The sequence below is a fragment of the Salvelinus sp. IW2-2015 genome, linkage group LG13 (genome assembly GCF_002910315.2).
Source record: "Salvelinus sp. IW2-2015 linkage group LG13, ASM291031v2, whole genome shotgun sequence".
In the NCBI taxonomy this organism is placed as follows: Eukaryota; Metazoa; Chordata; class Actinopteri; order Salmoniformes; family Salmonidae; genus Salvelinus; species Salvelinus sp. IW2-2015.
The window spans coordinates 6,177,871-6,190,524 of record NC_036853.1 but is presented as its reverse complement, the minus strand read 5'-3'; the positions used below and the strand labels follow the sequence as shown (position 1 = coordinate 6,190,524).

At 51.0% G+C, this 12,654-nt stretch overlaps 1 protein-coding gene across 1 annotated transcript; it reads left to right on the top strand.

The window, feature by feature from the left end:
• Positions 1-208: 208 nt before the first annotated feature.
• On the top strand, positions 209-6,999 carry LOC111971965 (epidermal growth factor receptor kinase substrate 8-like protein 2). The gene is made up of 5 exons (XM_070446090.1): positions 209-274; positions 1,450-1,561; positions 2,328-2,404; positions 6,128-6,254; positions 6,918-6,999. Exons 2-5 carry the CDS (start codon positions 1,465-1,467, stop codon positions 6,986-6,988), a joined length of 372 nt encoding a protein of 123 aa, XP_070302191.1. The 5' UTR covers positions 209-274; positions 1,450-1,464; the 3' UTR covers positions 6,989-6,999.
• The last annotated feature ends 5,655 nt before the right edge of the window (positions 7,000-12,654 follow it).

Here is a 12,654-nt window from a genome sequence, read left to right as displayed (position 1 = left end):
TGACGAGGTGGAGTGTCACGTTAGTCTCTACGCGCAGTACAGACAATTATCCAGCCTACTGACGTAGGAAGCAGAAGTTCCCTTTGAAGCTATAGAAAACAGAGATAAAGTTTGACAGATAATTTAATATATCGAAAAATACATCCTCCCAAGTCTTCTTTCTCTAAAGACATTTTTATGGTCCCTGTCCCTCACAGAAGATGTCCATGCAGACATCGACAGCGCTCTGGGGACAGCAAAACATGGGAAGAAGATACGACCACAGACCTTGAAAGTAGAACCCTAAGGCCTGACGTCTAAAACATGTGTGGTGGGGGGGGGGGCGAATAGTATCGTGATATTTCCATTCTTATGGAGGGGCCCTGATTTATAATGGGGTGCTCAGCTCCCTTAACTCCTCTCCCTCAGGGTGCCCAGCTCCCCTTAACTCCTCTCCTCTCAGGCGGGTGCCCAGGCCTCCCCTTAACTCTCCTCCTCTCAGGCGGTGCCAGCTCCCCTTAACTCCTCTCCTCTCAGGGGGTGCCAGCTCCCTTAACTCCTCTCTCTCAGGGGTGCCCACTCCCCTTAACTCCTCTCCTCTCAGGGGTGCCCGCTCCCCTTAACTCCCTCCTCTCAGGGGTGCCAGCCCCTTAACTCCTTGCCTCTCAGGTGCCCAGCTCCCCTTAACTCCCCTCCTCTCAGGGGGGTGCCCAGCTCCCCTTAACTCCTCTCCTCTCCAGGTCCCAGCTCCCCTTAACTCCTCTCCTCTCAGGGTGCCCAGCTCCCCTTAACTCCTCTCCTCTCAGCGGTGCCCAGCTCCCCTTAACTCCTCTCCTCTCAGGGGTGCCCAGCTCCCCTTAACTCCTCCTCCTCTCAGGGGTGCCCAGCTCCCCTTAATCTTTCCTCTCCTCCTCTCAGGGGTGCCCAGCTCCCCTTAACTCCTCTCCCCTCAGGGTGCCCAGCTCCCCTTAACTCCTCTCCTCTCAGGGTGCCCAGCTCCCCTTAACTCCTCTCCTCTTCAGGTGCCCAGCTCCCCTTAACTCCTCCCTCTCAGGGGGTGCCCAGCTCCCCTTAACTCCTCTCCTCTCAGGGTGCCCAGCTCCCCTAACTCCTCTCCTCTCAGGATGCCAGCTCCCCTTAACTCCTCTCCCTAGGGTGCCACTCCCCTAAGTCCTCTCCTCTCAGGGGGCCCAGCCCCCTTAACTCCTCTCCTCCTCTCAGGGTGCCCAGCTCCCCTTAACCCTCTCCTCTCAGGGGGTGCCCAGCTCTCCCTTAACTCCCCTCCTCTCAGGGGGTGCCCAGCTCCCCTTAACTCCTCTCCTCTCAGGGGGTGCCCAGCCTCCCTTAACTCCTCTCCTCTCAGGGGTGCCCAGCTCCCCTTAACTCCCCTCCTCTCAGGGGGTGCCAGCTCCCCTTAACTCCTCTCTCTCAGGGGTCCCAGCTGCCCCTTAACTCCTCTCCTCCTCTCAGGTGAACCAGGAGAGGATGAAAGCACCACAGAGAGTCCATCATCCCCCCTCCTCGGCCCCCAAGGGCTCGGCCCCGCAGTCAAGGGGCCTGTGGCCTGCCATGAACATGCAGGTAAGAGTACACACACTGATACACCCACTGATACACACACTGATACACACACACACTTAATACACACACACACTGATACACACACTGATACACACACACACTGATACACACACACACTGAATACACACACTACACAACACTGATACACACACACACTGACACACACACGCAGCTGATACACACACGCACTTATACACACATGCACTGATAACACACACACACACACACACACACACACACACACACACACACACACACACACACACACACACACACACACACACACACACACACACACACACACACACAATGATCACACACACACACACACACACACACCACACACACACACACACACACACAATGATACACACACACACACAACACACACAAAACCACAATCAATTACACACACTGATACACACACTGATACACACAAACACACACTGATACACACACACACTGTCTCTGGCCCAACCCATTGGTTTCTGGGACCAATCAGACGGCTTGAATGTGTTCACATTCGGTGAAGGGTCTGGGTGTATGGTTTTATCATGTTAGTCATATCAGTATGGTCATATCAGTATGGTTATTTCAGGATGGTTTTATCAGTATGGTCATATCATATTGGTCATATCAGTATGGTCATATCAGTATGGTCATATCATATTGGTCATATCAGTATGGTCATATCAGTATGGTCATATCATGTTAACACACACACAAAACAACATCAACAACACCAATAACTGTTATCTTTATTTCAGATGTGGAGAGGCGAGGTTCGGCCCAGCAGGACCCAGAGTCCCATGAGAAGCTGGCCCAGCGCATTGAGAAGGACGTGGTGAGTAACACTAAGTACTAATATAATACTATTATTAATACTATTCATTGATTGGATTTATAAAGCTTTTTCATGATGCTCAAAGCGTTTTACAAGATGTTAAACAAGATGTTAAACAAGATGGTCGCCCTGTTTCTAGCTCCTATCCAAATTTGCATGATTTTTTGCTTTGTTTATTTTWMTTTTTTCTTACATTATTTGCACAGAATGGTTCTAGTAGTTCTACCTACAGCCGAAAATAGTTTTTGGACGTTAGATCGGAGGTCACTCGCCCAAAAATTCAACCAGAAATTAGTCTTCCCTGACCTGGATCCTTTCTTTGGACACTCTGATGCAGACCCATTCATCCCTGGTGCTACACCAACATGTAGACGCCGGAGAAGAGGGAGGAGAAGTGGGATCCTAGTCAGACTCAGGAGGCGAGCAAACCATCCACCGCTTCCGAGTTTGTTACAAGTTAACGTTCAGGTGCTGGACTGAGTAGATGAGCTCAGGGCGAGGATCTCCTTCCAGAGAGACGTCAGGGTACTGTAACATACTCTGTTTCCAAGGAATCATGGCTCTCACCGGATATATTGTCCCCGTCCATACAGCCAGCGGGGTTCTCCAGGAAAAACCCAAGATGGAGGAGTATGTCTCATGATTGTGGCAAGAACTCAAGCCATTTTTGGTCTCCAGATCTGGAATACTTCACCATCAAATGCTGACCGCATTACCTCCCCCAGAGAATTTGCTTCATTTATTTTCAGTGCCGTGTATATTCCTCCCAAAGCCGACACCACGACGGCTCTCAAGGAACTAAACTGGAAAACGCTTATTCTGAGGCCGCAATTTCATTCTAGCTGGGAAAGTAAATAAAGAAAATCTGAGGAAAACGCTACCCAAATTCTAGCACCATCTCCTGTGCTACACGCAAGGAGAACACGCTTGACCATTGTTACTCTCCCTTCAGGGACAGCAACAAGGGCCTCCCCCATCCTCCCGTTGGGAAATCAGACCKCACCRCCATCCTGRTACTCCCCACCTATAGGCAGAAACTTAAGCAAGAAGCACCCATGGTAAGGACTGTAAAACGTTGGCGTGACACATCGGAATCCACGCTTAAAGACTGTTTTGATCACGCGGACTGGGAAATGTTCGGGTTCGCCTCTGGGAGTAGTATCAACATATACACTGACTCGGTGACTGAGTTCATCAGGAAGTGTATAGAGGATGATTAAAACTTATCCAAACCAAAATCCGTGAAAAAGCGTGGAAAAGCAAACCACCACATTTAACCACGGCATGGTGGGAACATGGACGTGTACAAACAGATCAGCTATGACCTCCTAAAGGCAATCAAAGAGGCAAATCAACAGTACAGGGACAAAGTGGAGTCGCATTTTCAACGGCTCAGACACGAGACGCAGGTTGGCATTTATTGTCATGAATCTTGCCCTGGAGGTCACTAGCTAGCACAGCCACAAAGTCATGAACTCTGATTTGAAACCTAAACTTAACCATACTGCTAACCCTAATGCCTAACCTTAACCATACTGCTAACGCTAATGCCTAACCCTGACTTTAACCAGACTGCTAACGTTAATGCCTAACCCTGACCTTAACCATACTGCTAACGCTAATGCCTAACCCTGACCTTAACCATACTGCTAACCCTAATGCCTAACCTTAACCTTAGATTAGGAGCAAAAAAGCCAAATGTTTATAAATTTTTACAATATAGCCAATTTTGACTTTGCAGCTGGCCCATCTAGTGGTAATTGCTCAGTTCTGCCTCCAGGACAGGACTCATGACAATAAACATTAACCTGCACATGAGACACATGTGGCAGGGACTCCAGACACTCACAGTTATAAAGGGAAAGCCAGCCACGTCGCGGACAACTATGCCTCGCTCCCAGACATTGAGCCGCCGACGTGGGCCCCCGCCCACGCAGACCAGCTGACTGGAGTGTTTACGAGTATTTTACGAATATTTTAAATCTCTCCCTATCCCAGTCTGCTGTCCACACTTGCTTCAACATGTCCACCATTGTTCCTGTAGCCAAGGTAGCAAAGGTAACGGAACTAAATGACTATCATCACCCTCTGTAGCACTCACTTCTGTCATCATGAAGTGCTTTGAGAGGCTAGTTAAGGATCATATCACCTCCACCCTACCTGACACCCTAGATCCACTCCAATTTGCTTACCACCCCAACATATCCACGGACGACGCAATCGCCATCACACTCCACACTGCCCTATCCCATCTGGACAAGAGGAATACCTACGTAAGAATGCTGTTCATCGGCTACAGCTCAGCATTCAACACCATAGTACCCTCCAAGCTCATCATTAAGCTCAAGGCCCTGCGTCTGAACCGCGCCCTGTACACCTAGCACCTGAACTTCCTGACGGGCTGACCCCCAGGTGGTGAAGGTGAATTGGTGAAGGTGAAAGGTAGGCAACACCACACTGATCATCAACACCGGGGTCCCACAAGGGTGCGTGCTCAGCCCCCTCCTGTACTCCCTGTTCACCCATGACTGCGTGGCCACACACACACGTCTCCAACTGAATCCAATAAAAGTTTACTGACGACACAACACTGGCAGGCCTGATTACCAACAACAARGACAAAACAGCGGAGGAGGTTAMAACCCTGGTTCCAAGGAAAATAACCTCTCCACTCAACGTCAACCAAACTAAGAAGTTGATCGTGGACTACAGCAGACCGCAGAGAGCACACCCCGATCCACATCAACAGGGTTGCAGTGGAGAGGGTGCAACACTATATACTGTATTCTAGTCAAGGCCTGTCCTATTTAACTACTACTGTCCACGTCATATGTATATACTGTATTCTAGTCAAGGCCTGTCCTATTTAACTACTGCTGTCCACTTCAGATGCTAGGTCCCTTATACTTAATCCCTTTTCTTGTTCTTATATCTTTTCTTGCTTAAGTATTACAATGGCACTCCGCGCATCGTGAGCATGTAGAGATGGTATTATATTGTTTCTATGGTGTGTGTTATTGTATTGCTAGATTGTTGCTGCACTGCTGTTGGAGCTGGCCACACATAAGCACATTGATCTCTGCAGCTGGCCAAACGTACTCGTGCCGAGAAATAATAAACTTTGATTTGCAATTTGACATTTGCTATTGAGTAGCTATGCCTCTATGGGTACGGTACATCACTCGTTCCCCTTTGCTTTCTCTCTCTACCCTCTCTTCATCCCTCTCTCCTCATCCCTGTCGGCTCATTCCCTCTCTCTCATCCCTCTTCTCTCATCCCTCTCGCTTCATCCCTCTCTCATCCCTCTCTCTCATCCCCTCTCCTTCATCCCTCTCACTCATCCCTCATCGCTCATCTCCTCTCGCTCATCCATCTCGCGCTCATCCCTCTCGCTCATCCCTCTCGCTCATCCCTCTCTCTCATCCCTCTCTCTCATCCTATCGCTCATCCCTCTCGCTCATCCCTCTCGCTCATCCCTCTTCGGCTCCATTCCCTCTTCTCGCTCATCCCTCTCTCGCTCATCCCTCTCGCTCATCCCTCTCTCTCATCCCCTCTCCTCCCTTCCTCTCTCACTCCTCTCTTCTCGCTCATCCCTTCGCTCATCCCTCTCCTCTCCTCCCTCTCGCTCATCCCTTCTCGCTCATCCCTCTGCGCTCATCCCTCTCGCTTCATCCCTCTCGCTCATCCCTCTCGTCTCTATTTCTCTCCGTGTTTCTCTGACAGCAAATCCTGAACTGTTCCCTGGATGACATTGAGTTCTTTGTGGCTCGGCTGCAGAAGGCTGCAGAGGCCTTCTCTCAGCTCAACCAGCGCAACAAGAGTAAGAAGATGAAGAAGAAAGGCCCGGCAGGTCTGTCTCCTCTTCTTCTTCTGGTCATGTGACCATTATGACACATATTGATCCAATGACAGGTTCTATGTTCTCTTGTGTCTTCTTAATTTACACTATGTATGCACGGCCGTATGTGGACACCCCTTCAAATTAGGAGGATTTGTCTGTTACAATGACATTCTAGATGATTCTGTGCTTCCAACTTTTTGGGCCACAGTTTGAGGAAGGTCCTTTCCTGTTTCAGCATGACAATGCCACCGTGCACAAAGAGAGGTCCATACAGCCAGACCCTATGCCCTTATACCCATACAGATGGTCTGTCTCTCTTGCTCTGTTTCTCTCTCGCTCTGTCTCTCTCTCGCTCTGTCTGTCTGTCTGTCTGTCTTTCTCTCCGTCTTTCTCTCTCTGTCTCTCTCTCAGTTCAACTAATTTCAAAGGGCTTTATTGGGATGGGAAACATATGTTAAAATTGCCAAAACAAGTGAAATAGATAATAAACAAAAGTGAAATAAACAATGAAAAATGKACGGTAAACATTACACGTTCCAAAGTAATAAAGATATGTCACATTCAAATGTCATATTGTGTCTACATACAGTGTTGTAACGATGTACAAATAGTTAAAGTACAAAAGGGAACATAAATMAACATCTCTCTCTCTGTCTGTGTGCTTGTTGACAGAGGGAATGCTGACCCTGAGAGCTAAGCCCCCCTCTGAGGCAGAGTTCATTGATAGCCTACAGAAACTTTAAGCTGGCTTTCACCACTCGGTGAGTTGAAGTTCCCCTATACACTGCACCTCTCAGCTACTATACCAGGGGCACCTCAAGTACTATACCAGGCGACACCTCACGTACTCACCCAGGGGCACCTCAGTACTCTTACCAGGGCACCTTCAGTACTCTACCAGGGGCCACCTCAGTTAACTCTATACCAGGGCACCTCAGTACTATACCAGGGACACCATACTATTACCAGGGGCACCTCAGGTACTATACCAGGGCACCTCAGTACTATTACCAGGGGCACCTCAGTACTAATACCAGGGACACCTCAGTTTACTCTACCAGGGGCACCTCAGTACATCACCAGGGGCACCTCAGTACTATAACCAAAAAGGGACACCGTCAGTACTCTACCAGGGACCAGTACCTATACCAGGGGCCACCTCAGTACTCTACAGGGGCATCAGTTACTATACCAGGCGACACCTCAGTACTATTACCAGGGGCACCTCAGTACTCTACAGGGACACCTCAGTTTACTATACCAGGGGCCACCTCATTACTCCTACCAGGGCACCTCGTACTCATACCCAGGGACCTCAGTAACTTACCAGGGGGCACCTTCAGTATCATACCAGGGCACCTTCAGTACTAATACCAGGGGCACCTCCAGTACTATACCAGGACACCTCAGTACTTCTACCAGGGCACCTCAGTACTTACCAGGGGCACCTCAGGTACTATACCAGGACACTTCAGTACTCTACCAGGGGACCTCAGTACTTATACAGGGGGCACCTCATACTCTACCAGGGCACCTCAGTACGTTATTACCAGGGACACCTCAGTACTATACCAGGGGCACTCCAGTACTCTTACCAGGGACACCTCAGTACTATACCAGGGGCACCCTCATACTTACCAGGGGCACCTCAGTAACTATACCAGGGGCACCTCAGTACTCTACCAGGGGACCTCTAGTACTACACCGGGGACCTCATACTATACCAGGGACACCTCAGTACTATACAGGGGCACCTCAGTACTTACCAGGGCACCTCAGTACTCTACAAGGGGGCACCTCATTTACTATACAGGGGCAACTCAGTACTATACCAGGGGCCCTCAGTACTCTACCAGGGACCTCAGTTACTACACAGGGGCACCTTCAGTTACTTACCAGGCGCACTCGTACATATACCAGGGGGACCTTTCAGTACTCTACCAGGCACCTCAGTACTATACCGGGGCACCAGTACTCTACCAGGGTCACCTCAGTACTATTACCAGGGGACCTCAGTTATACCAGGGGCCACCTCAGTACTCTACCAGGGGCACCTCGTACTATACCAGGCGACACCTTCCAGTACTTACAGGGCACCTCAGTACTATACAGGGGCACCTCAGTACTATACCAGGGGCACCTCAGTACTCTAACCAGGGACACCTCAGTGACTCTACCAGGCACTCAGTACGTATACAGGGACACCTCCAGTACTCTACCAGGGGCACCTCGTACTATACCAGGGCACCTCAGTACTATACCAGGGGCAACCTCGTACTTACCAGGGACACCTCAAGTACCTATACCAGGGGCCCTCAGTACTATACCCAGGGGCACCTCCAGTACTCTACCAGGGCACCTCAGTACCTATACCAGGGGCACCTCAGTTACCTATACCAGGGACACCCAGTACTATACCAGGGGCCACCTCAGTATATACCAGGGCACCTCAGTTACTAAAACAGGGACACCTCATACTATACCAGGGGCAAACCTCGTACTATTACCAGGGCACCTCAGTTACATTATACCCAGGGACACCTTACAGTACTCTACCAGGGCACCTCAGTACTATACCAGGGCACCTCAGTACTATAACCAGGGCACCTCAGTTACTATACCAGGGGCACCTCAGTACTATACCAGGGGCCACCTCAGTACGTATACCAGGGACACCTCAAGTACTATACCAGGGACACCTCATACTCTTACCAGGGGCAACCTCAAGTACTCTTACCAGGGCCACTCATACTCTATACCAGGGGCACCTCAGTACTCTACCAGGGGCACCTCAGTACTATACCAGGGCACCTCAGTACTTATACCAGGGACACCTCAGTACTCAACCAGGGGCACCTTCAGTACATATACCAGGGACACCACAGTACTATACCAGGGGGCACCTCAGTACTATACCAGGGGCACCTCGTTATACCAGACACCTCAGTACTCTACCAGGGGCACCTCAGTACTATCCAGGGGCACCTCAGTACTATACCAGGGAACCTCAAGTACTTTACCAGGGGCACCTTCAGTACTATACCAGGGGCACCTCAGTACATCTACCAGGGGCACCTCAGTACTATACCAGGGGCACCTCAGTACTCTACCAGGGGCCACCTCAGTACTATACAGGGGCACCTCAGTACTATTACCAGGGACACTCAGTACATCTACCAGGGGACCTCATACTCTACCAGGGACACCTCATACTATACCAGGGACCTCAGTACTCTACCAGGCACCTCATTACTCTACCAGGGTGCACTCAGTACTCTACCAGGGCACCCTCAGTACTATACCAGCGGGGCACCTCAGTACTCACCAGGGACACCTCAGTACATTACCAGGGGCACCCAGTACTACCAGGACACCTCAGTTACTATACCAAAGGGGCACCTCAGTACTCTACCAGGGCCACCTCCAGTACTATACCAGGGGCACCTCAGTTACTATACCAGGGGACCTCCAAGTACCATACCAGGGGCACCTCAGTACTCATACCAGGGGCACCTCCAGTACTATACCAGGGACACCTCAGTACTTTACCAGGGGCACCTCAAGTACTCTACCAGGACACCCTCAGTAACTCTACAGGGCACCTCAGTACTATACCAGGGGCCCTCAGTACTCTACCACGGGGCAACCTCCAGTACTGATACAGGCGCACCTCAGTACTTTACCAGGGGCACCTCATTACTCTACCAGGGGCACCCGAGTACTTATTACCAGGACACCTCATTACTATCAGGGGCACCTCAGTACTATACCAGGGGCACCTCATGTACTCTACCAGGGCACCTCAGTACTATACCAGGGGCACCTCAGTACTCTGACAGGGCACCTCAGTACTCTACCCGGGCACTCAAGTCTATACCAGGGACACCTCATACTCTACCCAGGGGCACCTCCATACTATACAGGGCACCTCAGTACTCTACCAGGGGGCACCTCAGTACTATACCAGGGGGCACCCAGTACTATACCGGGACACCTCAGTACATACCAGGCACCTCAGTACTCTACCAGGCACCTCAGTTACTATCACCAAGGGACACCTCAGTACTATACCAGGGCACCTCCAGTACATATACCATGGACCTCAGCTACTCTACCAGGACGTCACATCAGTAATTATACCAGGGGCACCTCAGTACTATTACCAGGGGCACCTCAGTACTATACCAGGGACCTCCAGTACTTCTTTACCAGGGGCACCTCAGTAACTACTACCAGGGGCACTCAAGTTACTATACCAGGGGCACCCTCAGTACGTATACCAGGGGCACCTCAGTAACTCTACCAGGCGGACCTCAGTACTACACCAGGGGACCTCCAGTACTACACAGGGGACCTCAGTACTTACACCAGGGGACTCAGTACTACACCAGGGACCTCAGTACTACACCAGGGGACCTCAGTACTAACACCAGGGCGACCTCAGTCTCTACCAGGGGCACCTCGTTACTATACCAGGGCACCTCAATTACTTCTACCAGGGGGCACCTCAGTTACTCTACGGCGGGACCAAGGGGCACCTCAGTACTCTACCAGGGCACCTCAGTTACTCTACCAGGGGGACCAGGGGCACCTCAGTACTATACAGGGGCACCTCAGTACATCTACCAGGGCACCTTCAGTTACTCTACCAGGCACCTCGTACCTATACCAGGGGGCACCTCATTACTCTACCAGGGGCCGGGCACTCTCTTACTCTCCCAGTGGCACCTCAGTACTCTACCAGGACAGGGCACCTCAGTACCTATACCAGGTGCACCTCAGTACTCTACCCAGGGCACCCTCAGTACTTTATACCAGGGGCACCTCAGTACTATTACCAGGGGCACCTCAGTACTATACCAGTGGCCATCAGTACTCTACCTAGGGCACCTCAAGTACTATTACCACAAAAAAAAAGACACCTCAGTACTCTACCAGGGCACCTCAGTACTCTACCAGGCGCACCATCAGTACTAATACCAGGGTCACCTCAGATACTCTACCAGGGGCACCTCAGACTCTACCAGGGGACCTCCAGGTACATATACCAGGGCACCCTCAGTACTTCAGGCGGCACCTCAGTACTCTACCGGGCCCTAGTACTATACCAAGGGGCACTCAGTACTTATACCAGGGCACCTCAGTACTCTACCAGGGACCTCATTACTCTACCAGGGGCACCTCCTAGTACTCTACCAGGGGGACCTCAGTACTATACCAGGGGCACCTCAGTACTCTACCAGGGGCACCTCAGTACCTTCTACCAGGGGCACCTAGTACTCTACCAGGGGGACCTCCAGTACTATACCAGGCGGCACCCTCAGTACCTATACCACGGGGCACCTCAGTACTCTTACCGGGGCAGCCTCAATACTCTACCAGGGGCACCTCAGATACTATACAGGGCACCTCAGTACTATAACCAGGGACACTCAGTTACTCTACCAGGGGCCACCGCAGTACTATACCAGGGGCACCCTCGATACTCTACCAGGGCAATCCTCAGTACTATACCAGGGGCAACCTCAGATTACTCTACCAGGGACCTTCAGTACTATACAGGGCACCTACAGTTACTATTACCAGGGCACCTCAGTACTATAACAGGGGGCACCTCGCCAGTAACTTACCAGGCGGCACCTCAGCTACTATACAGGGGCACCTCAGTACTAATTACCAGGGCGCACCTCAGTACTATACCAGGAGCACCTCATACTATTACCAGGACACCTCAAGTACTATACCAGGCCACCTCAGTACTATACCCAGGGGCACCTCAGTACTATTACCAGGGGGGCACCTCAGTGACTATACCAGCGGGCACCTCAAGTACATATACCAGGGGCACCTCAGTACTATACCCAGGCACCCAGTACTATACCAGGGGCCACCTCAGTACTTACCAGGGGCCACCGTCAGTCTATTACAGGGGACCTCACGTACTATACCAGGGGCAACCCTCAGTACTATACCAGGGGACCTCAGTACTATACCAGGGCACCTCAGTTATACACCCAGGACCTCAGTACTACACCAGGCACCTCAGTACTATACCAGGGGCACCTCAGTACTATACCAGCGGCACCTAGTACTATACAGGGGCACCTTCAGTTACATCTACCAGGGGCCACTCAGTACTATACCAGGGCACCTCAGTACTAGACCAGGGGACACTCAGTACTATACCAGGGCACCTCAAGTACTATTACCAGGGACACCTCAGTACTCTACCAGGGGCACCTCAGTACTATACAGGGGCACCTCAGTACTATGACCAGGGCACCTTCAGTACTATACCAGGAGCACCTCAGTACTATACCAGGGGCACCTCAAGTACTCTACCAGGGGCACCTCAGTACATACCCAAGAAAAATACAAGGGGCACCTCATACTCTACAGGCCACCTCAG

What these genes read in the sequence shown, in the direction of transcription:
- LOC111971965 (XM_070446090.1), top strand. Translation starts at nt 1,465, where the DNA reads ATGAAAGCACCACAGAGAGTCCATCATCCCCCCTCCTCGGCCCCCAAG. An exon ending in GCCTGCCATGAACATGCAGG is followed by an intron (nt 1,562 to 2,327) that starts TAAGAGTACACA and finishes TCTTTATTTCAG; the next exon opens with ATGTGGAGAGGCGAGGTTCG. An exon ending in GAAGAAGAAAGGCCCGGCAG is followed by an intron (nt 6,255 to 6,917) that starts GTCTGTCTCCTC and finishes GCTTGTTGACAG; the next exon opens with AGGGAATGCTGACCCTGAGA.